The sequence below is a fragment of the Artemia sp. Qi Xiang Cuo genome, chromosome 2 (assembly GCF_049724085.1).
Source record: "Artemia sp. Qi Xiang Cuo chromosome 2, ASM4972408v1, whole genome shotgun sequence".
Lineage (NCBI taxonomy): Eukaryota > Metazoa > Arthropoda > Branchiopoda > Anostraca > Artemiidae > Artemia > Artemia sp. Qi Xiang Cuo.
In genome coordinates, this window is record NC_142795.1 from 85,574,010 (window position 1) to 85,599,182 (window position 25,173).

General features: G+C 35.6%; 1 protein-coding gene across 3 annotated transcripts in view; it reads right to left on the minus strand.

Annotated features, from left to right (window-relative positions):
* The window catches only part of LOC148955732 (uncharacterized), a 130,632-nt gene that overhangs the window by 64,503 nt on the left and 40,956 nt on the right, over positions 1 to 25,173 (minus strand). Inside the window, exon 5 of one of the 3 annotated variants that reach the window (XM_089108326.1) lies at positions 11,766 to 12,649. The exons of 1 other annotated variant lie outside the window; for it this stretch is intronic. In XM_089108326.1, the coding sequence (XP_088964452.1) occupies positions 12,078 to 12,649 (572 nt within the window). In that variant the 3' untranslated portion in view covers positions 11,766 to 12,077. Of the gene's footprint in view, positions 1 to 11,765; positions 12,650 to 25,173 lie in introns of those variants that run through there. One more of the 3 variants, XR_016143743.1, reaches the window with a different exon arrangement.

The following is a 25,173-nucleotide window of genomic DNA, read 5'->3' on the forward strand; positions in this document are numbered from 1 at the left end:
ACCCGCTGTTTAATAGTATTATTGGTTTGGTTTTAATAAATTACAGGACATTTTCAGTTCAGATAAATTTAAGTCAAAGGCTATTGTGTAACAGCTGTGTGTTTTCTTTTTTTTTTTTTTTTTTTTTCTAGCATTGTGTTTATATTTTGAGATATGGTTGTATTTTTTTTCCTTCCCTGATTTGTTTTGTGTGGGTTTTGTGATTGTTACGAGGTCCTATACAAGCTGTGCTTCTTGGGACCTCTAGCGCTTAAGTGCATTTATGTATTTATTGTAGTATTTAATAAATTGAAATTGAAAGTTTAATGTATTTAGAAAGTTGTATAGATGAGCGTCAAATGATAATAGTCCTTTACGATTTGTAACCATATCATATATTAAATCAAGTAGATTATAGCTCTTGCCCTGAATTATAAACCCTATTCCCATTGTCTCAACTTGAATATGATCTTGACCATTTTCCATGAGATAGGTTAGGAATCGTTTACTTTGTTCACGATATGAGTGGGGCATTAGATTTCCAATTTTCAATAATATTGAAACCAATTCCTCCTTCTTTAATTGTGTTCCGGCAGCAGCAGCAGCAGCAGACTCTTGAGGAGATAATTCTTTTTTGTGATCAATAGCAGCAGTAACCTTCACACGATAGGCCTTATGTTTGTCCACTCGGCGAAGTGCATCTTGAAGTAAAAGCAGTTTTTATCATCCTCAATATTCTCATTGTCAAGGAATTTACTCAGATTGTTCTCAAAGTGTTCCACGGGTGAGAGAGCGAGTTCTATTGGAGTCAATTTATAGGGTTTTGCCATCTAGAGAAAACTGTTTACAAGTCCTGCAATTATTGGCAGTAAAAGTGTGGAAAAGCTACCACCCGCCTGAAGAAGTTTCTTTTTAAAATTCTTTCCTTTCTTTTTAGAGGCCAATGTACGTACAATGGAACGATGTTGCTTTGCCTGTTGCTTAACTACTTCTGGCAGTTGAACATTGCCCTCGGTCAAATTTAAACAAAGTTCAGATATTAGATTAATGAAATCATTGTCAATACCATATTTGAGTATGGCTTTCCTAAGCGAGGGTTTTGAAGCGCTTAGAACTGAAAACAGATGTCTATTTTCATGTAGTTTCTTCAGTGTCATGATAGCAACTAATAGGTCTTTTTACTGTTCACGGGAAGATATACTGTAATTTCATTGTCGAAAATATCTTTGACTACACGCAAATCCTCCGGTGTATTTTGATTAAGATCCAATAGGATATAGCCGTAGGGTATATTAGTAGCCTGATTGTATGCTGAGGGTAGAAATTTGGGGCCGCCTGGATGGATTTGTTTATTGAGAGTTATTAGTAAGTTAGAATCCCGATCAACTCTATAGATGATACAATAGGTGCATTTCAATGCAAGTGTTTGCATAAATTTGCTCTGATGAAAGAGATTGTGTGAAACCAGAGTAACAGAAATCTGTTCATGATGAGAGCGAACGGTGAACAATTGCAGAATTTCCTGGGACCATTGTTCAATAGATTCAGCCAGATCGTCAATAATCAGCCAAGATTTTGCCTCAATAATATTGAAAACACTAAGTCCCTGTATGATATGTATGTGCACCTGCCTGGTTGTGGTAATTACTTATATTCTATCGTTTGACTCCTGCCAAATACTGTAACAATAGTAGATTTTTTTCGGCTTTTCCACAAACATTTTATCACAATTTTTATTAATTTTAGTTAAGAGTGTTGTTTTGCCCGACATTGACGGCCCACACAGAAACGATCTGAATGGTGTTTTAAATTGATACATGTTCCCTTCAATAGTTCACCTGGACAACTAACTGTAGACTATAGTTGTCTAATGACTAAATAATTTCCCTACTAGTCCGTTCAAGAACAAAATCAATAAAGAATAGTATTTCTTGTATTATAAAAAACAGCACTTTACAGAAAAAAAAGAAAAATACACTTTTTAAATTTATTTATAAAAAAAATGCACTAGAAAAAGCACTTAAAATAATATCATTTTTTCTTTTCAATGCAACATGTGTATTTACAAAAGTAAAAAAAAAATCTGCTCTAAGTAAAAAAAAGATAACTTTGGTAGTGGCGGTGGGCCCCCTCCCCGGGCCGCGAGGCCCCCCCCCAGGTTTTGGGAAAAATTTATTGGACTTTACTCAAATCGAGACTTTCCCTATGGATAACACATTCGGCCCGGTCTGAAGTTAAATAGTGCCCAAGGGGGAGGGTAGTCACACCGTCTTGACAAACATAGACCTTGTCGGAAATGGTACTCATGGCAATTTTTTCTATATTTGCAGTGAAGTTCCTGTAGTTCAGTAAAAGAATTGCCAGCAATTTGGCTCGTAGAATTGTATTTTGAACAATACAATTCCTATAGATGTCCATGTCGAAATTCTTATCCACATAGCGCGTGGGTACTCCTTTGCAACGTTTCTTGATTTCCTTGTCGTGTGTCTGTATAAAGTACACCTTCGGACTTACAAAAATACCACGGGAGATCCTGTTGCTTCCCGTTTCTGATTTAAAAAATACAAGCTGATTTGGCACCCGACGTTTCACTAGCTCTGGGTAAAGCCCACTCCAATTGGTATAGTCCATCCGTGAGCTGATAATTTCACCGTGCGCCAAATCATCAAGTAGATTTGGGGTTTTTACTTTTAACAGTAGAGAATATGTGTCCCCGTAGCAGACCTCTACTTGCCCCTTCTCCGGCCACTGTACCCTAGCCACATTGTAGTAGAATTCCAACATGAGCTTTTTAGAGATCTCCAAGATCGCATTGCCTGCAGCAATATTTTTATTCAGGACAATACTTTTTTTTTCTATTCAATAGTACCATGTCCGGGCCAATGATTGTGAAGGAAGTGTAATTTGGATCGGCAATAATTCGAGCATATTGTTTGGGATCGGTCACGACGTCACAACGATTTCTATTGCGAACACTCTCACACATTTTACCAAAAGCCGAATTCAAAATGAGCTTATAAATTAATTTTTCGGGTTTCGTCTGTGCTTCACAACGTTTTTTGACTAAGGTTTCAAAAACCGTTTTCAGATAGGATTTTCGGATAGACTGGATGGCTCTATGTAATTCTTTGAAGTTGACACCATAGTTGCACATTTGTTTTGAAGCCACATGGTATACAAAAATATTTGTTTCGGCAGAAGGTCAGCGATAGGTTTTTGTTTTGAAGGTGACCAATGCAATCCGTCCATCTCGACTAAACGCCTATTGCGGGGGCTCAAAGATTTCCTAGTCACAGGTCTATTGATGCACGGGAAAACAAAATCCTTTACTGAATCGTGAAGCTCAACTGGTATCTCCCCATCAATTTTAAAAAACCACCTAACCGGCCCATTCTCCTCAACACTGTCAATGTTGGGGAAATGGGGAGCTTGATGGTCATTGACCCATTTGTAGTCATCGCAAGGTAGCACATATTGAGACATGACCGAGGGGTAGAGAGAATTCATATCAAGGAAAACTGCATCCGATTTTGTCCCCGTATTCTGTCGAGTTGGATCACTTTCCAGGATACAATCTCCATAAAAAACGTACCCACCCATCATTGACCTCCTAATTAAAAGATGCTGATTGATTTCAGTGATTAACCCAATTTTATCCCCACTAATTTTTAGGATGAGGTCCATCACCAATTGAGGAGATGAAAAATAATATACTAAATCAAGATTAAATTCCCCTTAGATTTTGTCCGTATTTTTACACATAATGTCTAACAAAGTTAACACATCACTCGACAAATACAGCTTGCAGTAGTCAAACCCATTTTTACACCCTCCCTCTACCCACACTTTTTTAGCAAAACTGTATTCATCGGGGGTGCACCTACGATCGTGTAGACTGTCGTAAAACGATTCAATCAGTTTCCTCAGCGAATCTCAATATGGAACAATAATAATCATAAGGATATATGCCCTTGACCGTCAACAAATCATATAAATCATTTGGAAATTGTTGCTTGAGAAAGGGGAAAGCGTTGCAGCCGTCATCATTTTTCTGCACTTGAATTAATTCGCTCAATGATTTAGGGAAAAAACTGTAGGAATCTAAAAATCGAATTTTATTCATATACACAATGTCGTCTTCAACAAATCTCCACATAAAGTCCGAAACAAGCAACTTTTCTGATGATTTAGGAATAATTTTGTAGGAAAAGCTGTGTATCAGCCATGCATCATCCACTGTTCCATTTGTTTGAAGATGTGCCATTGCTGGTAGGACATACTTCAGATCGTAGTTAGAATTATGTATATAAAAACCGGAAGAAAGAGTTGCTGTTTAATTTTTAAATTACATGAATTGTGAGCTTTGAGAAAAACACTGCCTGCAGCACCCGATGCAAATGTCATTATCACATCGGCAATTCTCCACATCCGAAAACAACAGGTTATGAGCTCTGTTGCAAAGGTAGTGAAAAAGCTGAGAGCCAATGGTATCAACATTAACTTGTTGTTCCCAATACTATCATCAATTAATGTCAAATTGCCACCGTTTCTTGTAGCTATAGAGATTCATCATTTATCAATGGAGAAATCCCATCAACATTGGCTTTGGCCTTTGTGAAGAGTGGCAGTGCCGTTGGATCCTGGACTGAATCCCCCCATGATTTACCTGAATATTTAACACGTACCATTTTTCCATACCACCCACAAAACTCAATTCCTCCTCCTAAAATTATTTAAATTAAATACTTACCCCCGCCCTAGAAAGTTCAGAAAAACACGATAGCCTTATCTATAGTGAAGCATTTTTCTACTCGTATGTTTACCTTAATATTTAACACGTACCATTTTTCCGTACCACCCACAAAACTCAATTCCACCTAGAATTATTTAAAGTAAATACTTACCCCCTCCCATAGAAAGTTCAGAAAAACACAATAGCCTTATTTATAGTGAAGCGTTTCTTAGTCGTATGTTTACCCGAATATTCAACACGTACCATTTTTCCACACCAGCCACAAAACTCAATTCCTCCTAGAATTATATAAACTAAATACTTACCCCCACCTCCTACAGAAAGTTCAGAAAAACACAATAGCCTTATTTAAAGTCGTATGTTTAACCGAATATTTAACACGCACCATTTCTCTGTACCACCCACAAAAATCAATTCCTCCTAGAATTATTTGAACTAAATACTTACCCCCTCCCACAGAAAGTTCAGAAAAACATAATAGCCTTATTTATATTGAAGCGTTTCTTAGTCGTATGTTTACCCGAATATTTAACACATACCATTTTTCCGTACCACCCACCAAACTCAATTCCTCCTCCTAGAATTATTTAAACTAAATACTTACCCCCGTCTCCCACAGAAAGTTTAGAAAAAAAAAACATAATAGCCATATCTATAGTGAAGGATATTTCTAGTTGTATGTTTACCCGAATATTTAACACGTACCAGTTTTACATACCATCCACAAAACTCAATTCCTCCTAGAATTATTTAAACTAAATACTTACCCCCGCCTCCCATAGAAAGTTCAGAAAAACACAATAGCGTTATCTATAGTGAAGAGTTTCTTAGTCGTATGTTTACCCGAATAGTCAACACGAACCCTTTTTCCAACACCAGGCACAAACTCAATTCCTGATTGAATTATTTAAACTAAATAGTTACCCCCATCTCCCACAGAAAGTTCAGAAACACAATAGCCTTATTTATAGTGGTATGTTTACCCGAATATTTAACACATACCATTTTTCCGTACCACCCACAAAACTCAATTCCTTCTAGAATTATTTGAACTAAATAGTTACCCCCTCCCACAGAAAATTCAGAAAAACATAATAGCCTTATCTATAGTGAAGCGTTTTTTAGTCGTATGTTTACCCGAATATTTAACACGTACTATTTTTCCTTACCACCCACAAAACTCAATTCCTCCTAGAATTATTTAAACTAAATACTTACCCCCGCCCTAGAAAGTTCAGAAAAACACGATAGCCTTATTTATAGTGAAGCGTTTCTTAGTCGTATTTTTACCCGAATATTTAACACGTACAATTTTTCCGTTCCACCCACAAAACCCAATTCCTCCTAGAATTTTTTAAATAAATAACGACGTATAAGTTAGAGCTAAAATACATACATTTACAAATTCAGAATGCACTTGCATGCCTGAAGCCCCTGGTAAAGCATGAAGGGTGATCCCCTCCCGATCTTGAGTAGACAAGACCGATGCATTATAAGAAAGCATCCATTCCCTCTTGAATTTTCTACCAGGTTGCATAGTGGTCTGTGCAGAGCTGACACTGGCATGAGAGGGTCCTGATTGGTCCAGAGAACTTGTAATGGATGGCCGTGCAGCTTGCATCGATGTGGTACCATTCCATCTTGGTCTCTTTTCTGGAGGGGGGGGGAGTAATTGTATGAATCCACCTCCTCCTTCAAAAAAGAAGAAAAATTTAGTAAGGAAATAATAACATCTCTTTCACAGATAAATTGCCCTCTAAAGTTTATTCTGATGTTTGTAGTGCTTTAGAAATATTTCGGTAAAATTTCCCTCTGAAAATTTCATCCCTGGAAACCCCCCCCCCCCCTTTTTTACAGAAGAGACAACTAGTCTGCACAAAGAATTCTCCCCCTCCCTCCTCCCTTACTTTCCATGCGATGAAATAGTTTGTTTTTTCACATCGTAAAACCCCCTTAATCATGGAATACAATTTCTCTCTTTGTCAAGGAACACCCTTGTTGCTATTCTATAAACATGTTTCATTGATTTATGATAACAGAAGAATGTGAAATTTGATCCCAGAACTGTCCCTTCCTTTGTAACACAGAAGCTTCCATTTAAACAGATAATGAAAACGCATTTTAATTAGAATGAATGAAGAAACTGTAATTTTTGTAGGAAATAACTAAAACTACAGAATTATGTTCGTAAACAGAACAGGGGGATTGGGTTTTTGTTTAAATTATAAAAAAAGTTTCGTACTTCGCTTTTTCTAAAGAGTATACTTATACTTTTGTATAGTTTTGTATTTTTGGGGGGAGGGGGGCTAAGTCCCCCTGAAATTTGAATTTACTGGTAAAATGATGAAGGTGTCATGGGCGCCCTTAGCTTCTTTAAATGTTTCAATGATATTTCTATTTATTATAGAGTGGTGCTGCCTCTGATATTGCTTATAGGCTTTTTTTGAAAACCTGCATGTATACAGTTTTTTCGTTTAATTGGAACGCCCCGTTGCATTTTCCCGAAACGCATCCGATTTTTTAAGATGACCATTTGTTGTCGTAGAAACTTCAAAAGGGCTCATCCCTTATCCCTTTTTGAAAATGAAAATCAAACAATTCTAGACATGTCACATTCTTAATCAAACTAATCTCGAGTTAAGGTAATTGTCCAAAAAAAATATATCACTTTTTGCAAGGAGAATTCCCGCTCGTCGCTACTGACTCTCTCTGAAAAGGTGTAGAGTATCAAAGAAATAGTATGGGAATTCCTAGAGCCTCATGCAAATAGCATGGTAATTCCTAGGGCCTCGATAGAAATGGTACCTACTACTCTACTTATAAGGTTAAAATACATACTCTGTGATAGATGCAAAATTGCTTTGGCACACAAATTGCTATTAAGGTCAATTCCAAACAGTCGTGATCCCTTTGTGTCAGCAAGTGAAATGGTCTAAACCCCCTTATTGGAGCTATGTTTTCAATCCATTCATTGTTGTCAATCGCTGTCCACAAGTTATGCAAGCTGTCTATTGTTCATATATAAGGTTTTTATCAAAGAGGTAATCGTATAGACTTCGAAAAAAGCCTCATTCGATTTAAATTGAAAGTTCTAGATCCATTTTTTAAAGTCAAGAATAATCGGACAGTAAGCACCCCCTCCCATGCCATAAAAACTTGAAACTTTTTGCAATCAAAAACGAACAAGTATTAATTTTAAACAAAAATCCGAAATAATAAAGAAAAGTAAAAGAGCCATTTTAAACTTAGGCTCAGGAGATACAAATACCTGTTAAAATTCAAATTCAAAACGACCAGAAATTACTATTAAAGAATAAATGAAGCCCAAAACGAACAGAAACTAATTAAACAATCCTAGCAAAAAACATACAACAAGTAATAATATAGGCTAAATGAATAAATGGATCTTAAAGCAAGTATGCTTAGATTGAATATGAAAATCAAGCTTAAAATGAAAATAAATATTTTGCTATTAAAGTATAAATGAAACTTAAAACGAACAGAAATTAAATAAACAATCAATGCGAACAAACATACAATATATATTAATGTAAATAAATAAATAAATCTTAAAACGAGTGAAACTTAAATTGAATGTGAAATTCAATTTTAATTCGAATAAAAATAGCTACAAACCAGAGTTTGGTCATCGCTTCAATGTAGAAGCATAAGACCTACTGCGTCATTGGTGCTTTACTGAAAACGAATTATATTGCGAATATTTTTTTTTGTACTTAATATTGAAAATAAATATTAAAATTACAGTAAAATTATGAACTGATGAGTCTTTAGAAATTAAGATCATTGTTCATCAAATATTCAGTTTAGTGTATTATTTATTTTCAAAAATGGTCAAGACAAACGTAGTTTCATTAGAAGCTCCGTTGGAATATTGCCCCATATATTCTCTTTAAAAACTCAAGGCGTTCTGCGCCAGTGGTGCTTCGCGAAGAACGAATTACTCGTATATTAAATTACTATTCTATTTCAGCTCTTATAGTATTGAAAACGAACATAAAAATCACTACGGAAAAAAAACTTGAACTGATGGATTTTTCAACAATTAATATCATTATATATCGAAAATTTAATTTGATTTTGTTTATACTTTCAAAGACTGTTCAAGACTCATATAGTTTTGCCATTTTTTTAACTCTGCCATTTTTTGTAACTAATCCTGTTAGTTTGTTATGAAAACATTCTATGGCTTCTAGGCATTTCTATTTGAGCGGAAAACTGCACCTAAAACTTTGTGGAACATGCATTTTCTTGCATGGAACACCAAAATATAATAAAATGTCAAGTTTCGGAGTGTTCCACCACTCGCAAGCATGTGCCATTGGTATTTTTGAATCCGCATGGTCAATTTAGGGGGGTGGAGGGTAGGCTAATTCTCGTAGCAGCCCCATTTCGTCGTGGTATGGCTCACATTTTCAACACCTGGCGTCCGGATTATCATATAATCAACCAAGAATACAACTACCCCAAATCAGTATCAATAAATAAATGAAACCCAAAACGAAAAAAAATTAAAATAAATATTAGAGTCAAACTCAAAACGAGCATAAATTAATGTGAGTAGGGTTCAAAACCCCTATGCTTTCTAAAAGTCAGAACATAATTTGTACTTTACTGAAAAAAAATTCAAATGAGTTTACTGAAAAAAATATGCATTGTCAATTTAATATACATATGCTGATATTTATTCCCAAAAATCTTAATTAATTTTTGATTTCTTAAAGTTACAAAAGTGAAAATATTTCAAAGAATTATTTTCAGTAAAGCGCCAATGACGCAGTAGGTTTTAGGCTTCTGCAGTGAGACGATACCCAAACTCTTGTTCTTAGTTATTTTTATTCGATTCAAACTTGACTTACATATTCAATTTAAGTTTTACTCGTCTTAAGATTTATTTATTCATTTACATTAATATCTATCGTATGTTTGTCCGCATTGATTTTTTATTTACTTTCTGTTCGTTTCAAGCGAGATTTTCATATTAAATATAATCATTACTCGCTTTAAAATTTTTTTATTAATTCATACTGTTACTTGTTGTGAGTTTTTGCTATAATTGTTCGTATAAATTCTGTACATTTTTGGTTTCATTTATTGTTTAATAGTAATCTCCGATCGTTTTGAGTTTGAATTTTAACAGTTGTATGTACCTCCTGAGCTTAAGTTTAAAGTGGACTTTACTTTTATTCGAAAAACTCATTTTTCGGAAAGTTTTTTTTTTAATTAATTCGTTTAAAAAACGTATATTTCCCATTAAGAAATACTATCTGTTAGTAATTCAATAAAAAAACAAATTTTTCAACTGAAAGCGAGGAGCAACATTAAACCTTAAAATGAACTGAAATTATTACATATATGAAAGGGGTTGGCTCCTCCTCAAGACCTCGCTCTTTACGTTAAAGTTTTTTTTAATAGAAATTTAAAACAAAGCTTATTGTTCTAATTAAACGGTCATTGTGTTTCAGGAATCGTTCTTAAAGAATTTGGACAAAAAGTCAAAATTTTAGCGTAAAGAGCAAGGTCCTGTGGAAGGGGCAATTCCTTTCATATATGTTATAATTTTTGTTCGTTTTAAGCTTTGATGTTGCTGCTTACTTTCAGTTGAAAAAACTTGTTTTTTAAAATTTAATTTCGGATCGTTTTTAAATAGTACCGAGAAATCAAGCTGTCTCTCTCCATGAATAATTCCAATACTTGTGTGTTATACGCCATTCACTCAAGTTTACGGTGGATAAAACTCGAGAACAAACTGGTTTCTTCGTTACTTTAAAAACAAATTCGGGTTATATATTTGCACATTAGGGGGGGGGGGATAAATAAGTGCAATTATTCTGCATATTATGAAGTAAAAATTGTTTTCTGACTTCAAACTGTCCAAATACTTTACCCCCCCCCCGATTATGTGCAAATATATAGCCCAAATTATATATTTCCTATCTATCATGTCACTGTCTTTGTCTTGTCTCGTGCTAACATGAAAGAAACTAGCGAAAAAACCGGTTTGTTCTCGAGTTTTACACAGCGTAAACTTGAGTGAGTGGCGTATAAAACACAAGTACTAAAACTCCGTCCCCCTAAGAAAGCCTTATTTTCCACGGAGGTATTTTCCACGGAGGGGATTTTCCGGGGGGTATTTTCCACAGGAGGATATTTTACAGAGGGTATTTTCCGGGGGGGGGGGAAACACCGGCCACCATTTTGTGCGTTTCTGTTTTTAGCATTGATACTAAAACAGGACAACATCGACGCTCTCACATTTTCTTTCTGACGCATTTTCAGCAGTATAAAATTTTTATAGAATCTTTCAAACTGTGTAGTAGGACGAGCTTAGTCCTGAATTTTTTTGGAGGAGAGAAGGGGGAGGAAGGGTATCACAATTTTCAAAACCGCAACAAAATTCGTTTATACGTATTTTTTTGTTACATTTTCACGAATCAGTCCAACACTGGGGGGGGGGGGGTCAAACCTAGTAAACACCTTGGATAAGGCTTTGCAGTAAAATACGCAATTGCTTGTCGGACAGTACTTCCTTCAATATTTACAACGTAGTCGAGTTCTCTAAAACTGCCGGTGTTTAATTGCTGGCTTTCACTAACCTAACTCGATGATGTTCTATAAAATATAAAAAAAACTTGTCAGAAAAACAACTGTTTATCCTAGGCAAGGGGTGAAAGCGCTAGCTTAAAGAATCCTTTCAAATAACGGATTCGGGCAATAATCCAATCCCACAAGTTTCGTTCGTATAGAACAATTTTATAAGTTATGAAAGGGGTACCAGTTTTCAATTTCTAGTCTAATTTCAAGATGGTTTTTATTCACTTATCTTTAGCTAAAAATCACCATAGGGGCCGAACATTTAGGGTTGTTCTGACCTTGATTCAGTTCTTAAGGCGAGGGGTAATATAGAATCCTAAATTAGTCAGCTTAGGATTCGAATCACACTTTCAACCGTTCGACAATTTCAATTACTGCCCTAATTCTGACATCAAACTTACTAGTACAGACATGGAAAACAAAACAATTTCTTTATTACAAACATCCCAAAGATGTTTTTTTTTTAGACATTTAAAATATATAAAAAGCAGAACAATATACATAAAAAAAGCTGTACTAAAGTATGTGCAAAGACAACATAGTACAGCAACTATTATGATTGTGATTTCGTTTATAACTTGAAATGTATTGCGTATTATGTCGACCACATCCAAGAAGTGATCTTAGGATAATCATAACGAAATACAGCACACGGGATTTTTGTATTAGTATTAAAAAAATTTGTATTTAGTGTTAAAGAGCTTAATATTAAAAAAAAAACTACAATGGAGAATTATGGAAACCGGGCCGCCCACAACGTATAGATGTCACTAAGAATAGCGTTGAAGGGAGCTCTACCTCCTGCCGTCACTGCCGCCCGCCACGTTTTGAGAACAAGGTTCTGTTTTGAACCTTGATTATTTTTCTTTTTTGATAACAAGGTTTCGTCTATTTCCATTATACGGCCGATTCCCTCAATTTTCTCACAGTTTTTCCGTTGCAGAGAAAACACACACACTTCACGGAGGTATTTATTCCAATCGGCAACTGTATGTGTACAAATACCTAACTCTCGTTTACACCACGCCATAGACGTCAATTCATAAACCCAGCAATAAATGAAACGAACTGCAGCAACAAATGGTATTCTACTATTAGCAAACCACGTATTGACACGCAAACCGACCATTTTCTTACACTGCAATTTACAACACCTCCAAAACGGATTACTTTTCTTCTCATACAAGTATAAAGTCATGGTGTGTCCATTTTCGCACTGTTTTGTTTCGGGCAACAACCCCTTATCCTGTAAAAATCTAATTGCCTCTTCTTCAGTCCTTGGCAAGTTCCAAATCTGGCAATCCCCTGCAAAATTAAAAAAAGTAGCCCAATATGTGATTTTTTAAATATGATTCAAATGAATATATGCTATTTTCTGTCTATTTCTGTCTTATATCAATGCTTCAACTTCTCGCAATTTCCCTAGTCTAATAGACTTCCACGGGTTAGTATCATTATTGTAGGCCCTCTTCTTTTGACAAGGTCCAAAGGGGTGTACAATTGAAGCTACTAGTCCCTCAAGACGTTATTACGCACATCTGGGTCTTAAACAATACTATATTGCGCCTGTGATTGTAAAGTTCACTAATATATTAGGTAATAGGTTGGTTTACTTATGCAAATGATTTCTTTGGATGTTACGTAATAGGGTCCGTTAGAGTCCGCTAGTCAAGCGGGAAAGTCCCGGTTGCAAATAATTGATCATGATCCAATATTTACATGTGAATGTGACCCAATCTGACGTGCCTTGTTTTGGTTCCGTTGGACCTTTATAAATCGCAAAAAACAGGTTTTGAAGGTCAACGACACGTGAGTTGATATATCTTTCGATTCACTCGCCTCAGTATTGGAAAACAGCTCAGTGCGTCAACGTCGAGGATAATGTTCTTGGCATATTCTTTAGTAATGGATGCTTTAACTCTATTAGATGTTCAAGGCACTAACAATGATGAAATGAAACCTAGAGTGCCTTAAGTAATAATAGAAATTACAAGGGGTTGACGGCTAATCCCAGAATGGAAAGATATGTTTGCACAATATGTAATATCATTGAACAAATTCAAGTCGGGAGAAGAGTTATGCATTGCAGCAAAAGTAAACACAATAAATATACAAAGATAAGACGGATTAAAGGTAAAAGTGAAATATATTGAAGATACTGAACTGAATCACTCTATAAAAAAGAACTAAGTTAGTTGGCCATTTTACTAGCGAGAAAGAATCTTCATTCATTCATTGTTAGTCTATAATCGGTAGTGAGAGTGTCAGGATTTAAAAAGCTTGGATTTGAGAAACTAAAATCAAATGGAATCTAGTGACTTGTGACGAATGCTTGATTCTAGATGATGATTTTCTAAAGTTATCTCTTCAAAGAAAATATTTTCTCGAAGAATGCTCAACAATATAATGAGAAATTTTTCTCCATCTTTGGACTATTGTATGAAACTTTTACGTCGTGGCCCAGATGTATTAACTCAATTTATTGACATATTGATTGAAACAAAACAAATTGATATTGTGGTTTTGCTTTTAACCACTACCTAGAAATCTGTTTAAGACGGCCATTTTGCAAAGCAACAATAAATAAGTCAAATAAGTTTTTTGACGTCACTCGATTACTCCTCCTCCTAGAAGACATTCATTTTGTTAATCACGAGTAGGTTCTTTTTGGTAGTGAGACAGTCAACATCCAAAAAATGTTTGCATAAATTGGGCAGCCGGTCAACCAAATACAGTACTTACTTTGGTATCATTGTAAAAAAAAACTAAACGTAATTTCAGTTAATTTTTAAGATTGGTATCGTCGTAGTATTAAATTGTTTTGGGAGGAAGAACCTGGTCTAAGCTTCAATTACTGGAATAATAAGAGTCTGGTTTTTACGACGTCGCTGTGAAGATACTACCTACTATGACTATAAACCTACCGATTTTTATTTGGCCGTTGAAGAAAGTGATTCTCATATGAGAATTTCGTATGTGACATTGCTTCAAATAAGCGAATTCAAACACCTGAATTTTATAAATGAATCAAAATAGTATTATTGATTTTACAAAGAGAAATAAGAAAAATGCAGTTAGATTATATCATAGAAAATGTGACCCTGACTTTGCATGCGGAGATGAATACAAGTTGAATCCTGACGAGCTCCCGCCACTTATCATTACCGATGGCTACCTATACGTGGAAGAAGAAATCTAAAGGACAGAGACATTTTATTGTACATAAAAGTTTTATTAATAAACAAATTCACAGACATTTTTAAAGAATTTCACCCGTAGGGCACTGAAATTTACATTATACAGGTAGGAAAGAATATTTTGAACTGGGAAGTCTTTCAATAGAGGATTGTCTACATAAATGCTAAGAAATTCACTCTAAGTATATCCACGACACGGCAAAATAAAATATAGTAAAGCATGAAAACCATAGCTTTTGGTCGATAAATCTCGTACCGCTTCAGATTTTGAATAATAGATTTTCTGTTTTGCTCAAGACAGTTTTTGATGTGAGATGTGTAGAGAGCATATTGTAGGCAAAGAGGATCGAAAAATTCGATATTCTTGGCTGTTTGAAGGATGCATAGCCATTATCCTGTCTTTACAGTTGATGGACTACTATAAACAATGTTAAGGGTATTGTTAATACTTTGAATATGATCGAGGAAATCCGAGGGTATGCAATAGGATGTGTATTTGGACAATAAAGGAACCAAATTTAATACATTGATTATTTGATTTGCGTTCATGATGCCAAGTCTAATGGAACACGGCCATCAGGTGTAATTTTCCGAGAGGTATCAAATTGATTTAGCGAGATGCATCCTATACTATGCTCCAAAGGTTCGGCAAAGGTGCACTCTAAACGTACTGTGCCCTTTAGGAAAATACTTATATCTTGAGTATCGGACAAATCCAATACAATGATACCATGAGTTTTTGCAAACATTTCATTGGTTTTGACAATTTTAAAATAGTTGTGAATATCAGTCTAGGGATAGCATTGTCAATTCATATAGGGCCCTATAAGATTTATCAAAGGATAAATTGTAGAGTGGAATTCTATTTACTTTACATACAAGAGACGAAAGTCCAAACATTTCAAATTTATGTGGAGAATTTGTCCATGATTCTATGGCACACTTACTTTTTACAAAGGCCAAAGCAAGTTTTGGAGGAATTTTGCCATTGATAAATGACGAATCGGTGTAGGTACGTGAACCCGTAGCAATATGTCGTTGTTTCGTAATTGTATGTGGAACCAGCAGTTTGAAATTATTTCCACTAGCTCTTAATTTCTCAATTGCCAAAGCAACAGAACTCATAACCTGTTGCTTTCGTACATGAACTATTGCCGAGGTGAGGTACTGTTACATCAAGTGCAGCGGCCACTATCAATATCAATCTTAACATTGGGAGGTAACCATTGAGGTATATTAAATATTTCACGATTGATTTTCCCAACCAAGCGTAAATCTTTAGTTGTAACATCTCTAAGTATATTACTAATGTCAGTGTCCGTGTGTCCGTTTTATATTCATATCCAACAGCTAAACCTCTCAATTTTTTGTCGGACATTGGATTCATCCACATGAATTGTATATAACTTGTATCGTTTGAAAGATTGTTGCTTGCGCTCACCAACGTTCCGATTATGTAGACACTAATTTGTCTAAACAAATTGTGTAATACACAATTTTCAAAGGAGAACCGCTCGGCTGCACTTGGTTGTTATTGTCAGATTTCTGACAATGAGATACAAAACTATAAATGTGGAAGTCAAATCTATGAAAGTCTTCACTAGAATAAATTTGAACAAAAAAACGCTTTCAGAGAGCGTTGTTGCGGATAAAATTATTCATAGTAACCAAGTTTTACACTCACGTCAATATTTTCTGCATTGAAAAGATTTAGAGATGAGGTGACTGAAGGATGAGATTCTTTATGGGGTAGATATGTCATTTCTAGGAACAGAAATCCTTTTTCGATCTAAGAATTTTTATTCTTGTTTTTTTTCTTCATTGACAAGAGCGATCGCTTCTGACCTGAGTGGAGACTGAAGAGGTGTTTCTTGCCCTTTTTAAATCTTTTTCGCTTTGTCGGGATTTCACTCGCTCGCCGAGGGATCGCGCACCGGACCTGAGATTTTGTGAAACACTTTTTTTAAAATCTTTCCTAGAGCCCCAATCGTGTAGTGTAGGGGATGCTAAATCGGCGGCAACCGGTGCAATATATGTAATAGCAAGGGGTAGTACAGAGCCGAACAACTTAGCAAACCAACTACTACTACCGTAACTAGGCACTAGCGAACGACCCCTGTAATTGTCCATTCCATGACCCAATTGTGGTAATCTAAGAGTGGCAACGTAACAATCAATATCAGGACAAAAAAAAGTATTTTTTCTATTAGACCACTCACTGAATGGGTTGAAAATGATACGTAATCACATCCAAAACTTTTTGTTATTGCTAAAGGATCGCCCAATTCACTTCTTAATATTAACTAACAGAGGTCTAAATACAAAGTGTTTACTGGAATATATTGAAAGTGTTTTAGATTGTAGTGGTGAATGTGTTCGAAGGTGGTTTTTCGTTCAAGAACACACAGAAGGGGGACATTGGTATTACCGACTCTCGATGTCACAACAAAGGATGCATAAAGAAATACACAATTGTCTGATGAGAAGCCTGGTACAGTCTGCAAAATGACAATTTCCATGCCACAGATGGTACCAGCACTTTTACCCTCGATAATATTCCGTTTAAAACCAAGAACGTCTCTCTGATTATCGTTGAAACGAGTCATTTCATTCTCGATGAAGGAGCTAATGTAAACCCAACCAAGTTCCAATGCATAGTTAAAGGAGAATACATAATATTTATGAGTAGAGATTTCTCTATTGATTAAACGACACAAATCAGTCATACCACTAAATTTCTTTTATTTTAGGGTAAGATGTGGATATATATCAGAGTTAAGTGATCTTGTCCATTCCTCTTCCTCACCATACACTGGCCAATCGTTTGGTCAAACGTTTACATCATATTTACGATCCTTTCTCAGGATATCATATGTATTTTTAACAGAGTACAATTAACAAGAGCAACTTCATAAAATAATTTATGGCAGGGGAGTTTTGTCCAAAAATCGCTTATTTTATTCAAATCATCATAAAGGGGGTCAGACACTGGACATGAATGTCACATAGAAATCATTAGGTATTGTGAACGTCTACAGTGACAATCCAAGAATCGACACCAGAGTTGTATCCTAGCCAACGAACCAGCACCTGTCCCTTACCCTTTCTAGCTCGACTCTTTACTATCTTTTCAATTTGACATACATTCCACTGGTTTTAACTTTTTGTAATTCATACTCGTAAAAACCATCAAGAATCTCTTCATCTTTCATATCACGTAGACCATACGTTAGAGGTTTAGTGTCTAAGACTTTTGACACTTTAAAAAGTTCAATGGACCAAAAGTAATTCCTCTTTTTAAAGATATAATTTTTCGATTAATTCAAACTGTATCACCGACATTCATTTTCTTTTTTTCAAATGCCTCCCTCGACAGAAATATTGTTTAAGTAAAATGTCATGAGTATTGTTACCGTGATGAACTTCAAGAGGACTACGATTGGATAAGGATCAATGAGGACGTTGATTATAAATCAACATAATTTTATCTAAATCTCGAATAAAAGCAGCAGTATTTTCCAATGTACAATATCTCGAGATTAAAAGTCAAATTGTTCTTGTCAATTGTTCAGCTAATGCTGCCTTAATCGGACTATGACTATGATAGAGTATGGTATTTTATTTCAATAAAACCCGTTTTACATGTGGATTAACAAATTCACTACCCCGATTCTGTTTGAATTATCCTATAAGAATCCTGTTCAAAGATAGATTCAAGGGCCCTGGCAAATCCTTCGCCTCTCTCTGAAAGCAATGGTATGGCATATGCAAAGCAACTAAAAACACTGATTTCAAGTAAAATATACTTGTATTTACTATTGTGACGTCTTTGAATCTCGTCTAGATGTCTTACATATTTAAAACACTTTAATATATTCACATGCGACATTTAAATACACCAAGACATTTTAAAAAATCTTGAGAAATGCTCTCCCCCTGAAGGACGGGGCAGCCACTGTGGCGGCCGAACGACATGCCAGAAGACGTGGCGCCCACTTAGGCAGGCGAGGGCGGGGCTGGGCGCGAAATACATGGTCTTAAACAAACATAAAAGAGTATAATATTAAGCAATTTTTAAAATACATCAATTCCCGCTAGCGCAAAAAAAAATTAAAAGAAATAAAAACATATTAAAAACACTTCTGAGCTGGAGACTGAGAAAAACGCAGGCCCTCCTCTAACCAACTATTGACCTTTCTTCAGACAAAGACGCTGTCTGTACTCTACACCTACTTCTCGATCTGAAGTAAGGTAATGAAGATAATTTCTTAAATCACAATTGCCTGATATAACATAAAGAAAGAAAAAACGAGCAAAAATGGGGTTTTTAAAGGCCAAATGAAAATACTGAAAAAACACAACAAAGCGAATATTTCGAGAGGACAAACGCCTCTCTTCTTAAGCACGAAACGAAATAGCATATCAAAGGAAAGTGCTAAAGAAAAAACAACAGAAAAGAAACGCGGAAAGTCAATGTAAAAAGAACCAAAAAAACCAAAGAAAAAACCAAAAACTTAAAAGATGAATAAAATTCAATAAAAGCCAAAAATTATAAGAATTAAAACCAAATACCTAACAACCATAAAAGCGAGTTATTCGCCAATATACGCCATTTCCACAAAATCCAAAAAATTATGAACTGCCATCAACGGATACTAGTGAACCACTGAGAAATAAAAGAAAAAAAAACAATTTATTCACTCAAAACAAAACGAACCAGCAGTTAAATAAGTTAGAGAACTATTTCATTTGATTTTAACTTTTAAAAAATATATTTCGTGTCAAAGCCCTTTGAAACCTAAGGAGCTGCTCACATGTTTGACTATATCATTAGAAAATTATTTCAAGGTTTATTTCAGGTATTACTGAAATATTTGATTCTCTATTCAAAAAACTGAAATATGACTCGTTTATTCTTAAATCACCGGAATCTCTGTTTAGAGCTAGACCTGAATGTCGGTATTTATAAATTTCAACAGCTTCTCTGTAGTGCTGGACAATACCTTTGTCACGTGAAATTAATATGACAATTAGCCATGTCTTGATGCAACTTATGCAACCTATTGTAAAATACTTGATAACTTCAATTCAAAAATGTGCTCTGCAAGCGCAGAGTCAAAATTTTCTGTTTTTTCTGCTTTTTAAGTGTATTATTAATTGAACTAGAGTGCTGATTTAATCTATCCGTGAGTCGCTGGTCAGTTCTTCCGATATACCAAAGACCACACGAACAAGGAATTCTGTAGACACCAGAAAAAAACAACAGAATACAAAATCGGAAAGTCTATGTGAAAGGAACCAAAAAACCAAAGAAAAAACCAAAAATTTAAAAGATGAATAAAATTCAATAAAAGCCAAAAATTATAAGAATTAAAACCAAATACCTAACAACCATAAAAGCGAGTTATTCGCCAATATACGCCATTTCCACAAAATCCAAAAAATTATGAACTGCCATCGACGGATACTAGTGAAACACTGAGAAATAAAAGAAAAAATAACAATTCATTCACTCAAAACCAAACGAACCAGCAATTAAATAAGTTGTTCAAGGGGAAAGTGATTCAAGGTTTATTTAGGGATTACTAAAGTATCGACTTCTCTTTTGACAAAACCGAAATATGACTCGTTTATTCTTAAATCACCAAACCTCTGTTTAAAGCTAGACCTAAATGTTGGTATTTATAAATGTATTATTTAAGTAGATTTTAAGTGTATTTTTAAGTGTATTATTAATTGAACTAGAGTGCTGAGTTAATCTATCCGTGAGTCGCTGATCAGTGAGTGGTGTCTAATCATTCCTCTAATCATTCTCCTGCTGTGAAAAGAGGAGTTGGCACTTATCTAGTTGATAGAGCATTGAAAGTTTGTTCAGCACGCTTCTTGGATTTAGAGCTCAACCACCTTAGACATATTTTATTTAGGAATGGTTATCCAACTAGTTTAATAAATTCTGTAATTGCAAAACGCATTAAAAGATTATCAGATAGTTACACAGAAAACACAAATCAAAGGAAAATTCAGTTTATCTTGGTCTCCCATACATTAAAGGGGTATCAGACCAGATTTCAAAAAATCTAAGGAAAAATAACATTTACACTTATTATAGACCAAGAAAAACTATCAGGTCCCAAATATATCAAGGTAAAGACCCCATCCCGATAGGTGAAAACTCCGGTGTCTACAGAATTCCTTGTTCGTGTAGTATTTGGTATATCGGAAGAACTGATCAGCGACTCACGGATAGATTTAATCAGCACTCTAGTTCAATTAATAATACACTTAAAAAGCGAAAAAAACAGAAAATTCTGACTCTGCGCTTGCAGAGCACATTTTTGAATTGAAGTTATCAAGTATTTTACAATAGGTTGCATAAGTTGCATCAAGACATGGCTAATTGTCATATTAATTTCACGTGACAAAGGTATTGTCCAGCACTACAGAGAAGCTGTTGAAATTTATAAATACCGACATTCAGGTCTAGCTCTAAACAGAGATTCCGGTGATTTAAGAATAAACGAGTCATATATCGGTTTTCTCAAAAGAGAAGCCGATACTTTAGTAGGCTAATCCCTGAAATAAACGTTGAACCACTTTCCCAGTCATATAATCAAACACGTAAAAAACCCCTTAGGTCTCAAAGGGTGTCTGCAAGAAATGCAATAATTAAAATCCGAAATCAGATGACATAGTTCTCCAACTTATTTAATTGCTGGTTCGTTTTGTTTTGAGTGAATGAATTGTTTTCTTTTTTTTATTTACCTCAGTTGTTCGCTAGTATTCGTCGATGGCAGTTCATAATTTTTTTGATTTTGTACAAATCGCAGATATTGGCGAATTACTCGCTTTTATGGTTGCTAGGTATTTGGTTTTAATTCTTATAATTTTGGGCTTTTATTGAATTTTATTCACCTTTTAAGTTTTTGGTTTTTTCTTTGTTTTTTGGTTCTTTTCACATTGAGTTTCCGCACTTGTTTTTTGTTGTTTTTTCTTCGGCATTTCCCTTGGATACATTATTTCGTTTCGCGCTGAAGAAGAGAGGCACTTGTCCTCTCGAAATATTCGCTTTGTTGTGTTTTTTCAGTTTTTTCATTTTGCCTTTAAAAAACCCCATTTTTGCTGGTTATTCTTTCTTTAAGCAAGGTAATGGCCGTGCAGTAGTACTCTCATACCGTCCACGCGCACACAGACTGTGTTTGATATGGCTGACATGGCATTTTTCTTAATTTTAACTGTGTAATTTTTATATTTTAAAGAGCGAATCACCATGACCTTCGCTTTTGGAATTGAATTATTTTCTAAACAGTTTCTTTACACAGTCATGTCGAAATTTGCCTTTTCAAAAGCGTTAAGGCATCTCCTTGCAGACTTTTTTTATATCCTTATAGTGCGTTTGCTCACAGTACACCTTCGGACCAACAAGCTCACCATTGGATATAAAGTCACTCCCGGTCTCACATAAGTTGCGTCCCGGCAACTTATTTGGGGTCTGGCACTTCATTAGCTCCGGGTAAATAGACTCGTCCTAGTTGGCATAGTCCATTCGAGACCTAATATGCTCACCATTTTTGAAATCAACCAACATATTATCTTTTTAAACTTTTAACAGGGCTGAATCAGTGTCTCCATTATACACTTGAACTTGCCCCTCGTCTGGCAACTGGAGATAACACATTTTGTAGTAAAATTCCAACGTGAGTTTTTTTTTTAATTTTTAAATTGCGCTACCTGCAGCAATATTTTTATTTAGACGTTGCTCAGCTGGATTTTTTATAATTACAACCATTGCTGCGCCCACACAATCATCCCCACCAAAAAGTAATGCTCAGCGAGTTGGGGGATTTTACACCGCGCCCCATCCCTCTTATTGAGGTTGAAGGGGAACAGAGTGGTGGTGTCATTGAAACCTCACCTCCACTAGCCACAATTACACTAACATATTTTTATTTATCAAACTCTACCTTGCACAATATCAATGTTTATACAGCTGTTTTTGGGGATCCGTTTAATTCTTTTATGTCAGGGGACATAGTAACAGATCCCCATGCTATTACACATTTCTATGTGACCAAGATTCGAGCCCTTCTTGAACAACAGATAAGGTAGTGGGGTAATAGGGACAGTTTAAAAGCGTTAATAGCACTAAAAAAATTTTATTTAAAAGAAAATGCGGGCGAGGTATATTCAATGTTTGTACATACTGAGATGTGACCAATTCGTCCGCATTTGGAAAATTATGATGATATATTCATGGAATGGATCAATAGCAAAGTAACTAAATTAGATCATTATAATCAGGGGGCAGTGGGGCAGATTTTATTTATAGAGAATTTAAATACAAATATATGTAAATTTAAAAAATATTTTATTTTAATAGGTGGAGGAGTGGGGGAGAGGGCTCTAGTCTTAAAATATAATTCTGATTTAGAGGGATGTCAAGGTGTGCAACGAATTTGTTTCGTTACTAAGCTACAGTGTTTCAAGTAACCTTTCATTATCGCGACCTTCCGACCCCGCAAAGGGTTACTTTTAGGACAAAGTTGGACAAATTGGCAGCTAACAGGGATGGGAAGGGGTCAAAGATTCCTAAAGTAGATTTCAACAGTTTAAAAGGACAATATCCCGTAATACTAAAGTGGATAGATATTTTCGAGCGGACTAATGAACATTTAAAGATTGGTGTTACGGTGTTACAGTATGAAACAGACTTTTAGGAGGGTGAGTGCAGTAATAAAAACGGGTTAATATTTCCAGTGAAGGCGCCGTCCATTGAATCCATGAAGCATTGGGTATGGCTTCTATACACGCCACCTACAGATTCAATTGGACATTTTAATCCAATTACAGACATTAGTAGGGTTCTGGGGAAGGGTAAAAACGTGGGGGTGTATGCAAATATTGCCCAGCATGTCTGTCCAGATTTGGAAATGATTTAAAACTAAAGCATCACATTAGACACTGTGAACGTCATGAGTACCAGTTTCTGGAAAAGGTTAGCGGTGACAGGGCGATCTTGCGTTTTAGAAATTTCCAGAATTAGCTCATGTAGTGTGATAAGTTCCGTTAAGAATGCAAGACCAACCCCACAGATATGTACAATTCATCAAATCCAAATCGTGACAAGGAGCATGAAGCCATTGGAGTCTCTTACGCTCACTCCCAAAGAGACTCTAGTAATACCATGCAAGTGTTATATGTAAGTCAGTCGCTGGGAGAGGAGGATTGTATGCGCACAGCCTTTACTAAACTCATTATAACAGCAAAGGAAAATATGTTGGGTTTGTAAGAGAGAATTTGACGAGGGTAAAGGGGGTAAGAGGAAGGTAATCGACCACGATCATTTGTGGCAGGAAATTTCATCGGGAGGGAGTAACTTTCGGAGTGGGGCACATCAGTCATGTAGTATAAACGTTAGTGTGCAATATTATATACCTGTTTTATACACAATTCCAATTATGATTTGAAGTTTATTTTACCGGCGTTGGTACGCATGCAGAAGTGTGGAGTTGTAGAATACGCATGAGTAGATGGTTCTTTTTCATATAATATCATACCCAGATCATCTGAGAAGTTGCTGCTCTTAGAATTCAAGTGGAAAACAGTAGATAATGGTCATACTTGCCTGAATAAAATCCGAATCTGAATACAAACAGTAGATAATGGTCATACTTGCCTGAATAAAATCCGTTTTTTAGATTCCCCAAGTCCCTAAGCCCTTTGATTCAGGTGCAGAAAAGTGACAATTTTGACAGTTTCCCCCTATTTAAACAGCGCTTCTCTGATAATGAAATTTATGATTTATTAACGTGAAAGAGCATATACGCATATGGTTGCTACAACTCCGCCTCGAGGCTAGATGAGGTGTCATTACCGCCTATCGAAGCATTTTATAATTCACTTACTGATAGTCAATGCACCACTGCCGACTATGAATTTGCGAAGAGGGCTTGGGCAAAGGGAGGATGTGTAAATGGGTGAGATTTTTGCAAAATGTACTTGGCTAGTGATGTATTGACTCTTTTGGATATTCTGTGTAAGAACACAGATAAAATCTATGGGGAATTAGGGTTGGATTTGGGGTGTTATTTTTCAACTCCTCGTCTGGTGATGGTCTTAATTCTAAAAATCATCAAAGAAGATATAGGTCTGATTACCGACGTGGATCAGCACCTATTTTTAGAAAGATAAATGAGGGGTAGATATGTTTTCCACGGAGACTGTATATTGAAAACTGATCCAACTGGATAAAATAGCACCGGTGAAAAGTCTGATTTTGTTTTTTGGATATGAATTCCCTTTATCCGTCGGCAATGTCTTACTACTGTTTACCGTGTGGTAATTACAAATGGCTTAACAATCCATGTGCTTCAAATTTCCCCAACATTGTTACCGTTGAGGAGAATTGACCGCAAGGACGGCTTTTTGAAATGGATGGTGACCGATGGAACTCCATGACTCGGTAAAGGATTTTGTTTCCCCGTGTATAAATAAACTGGTCATTAAGGACTCTTTGAGTCCATACAACTTATCTTTGGTAGAGGATGGGGGTATGCACTGGGCACTTTCAAAGCAAAAACTTATTGCCGACCTCAATCCTAAACAGCATTGTTCATCATGTCCTATTGCGGTGGA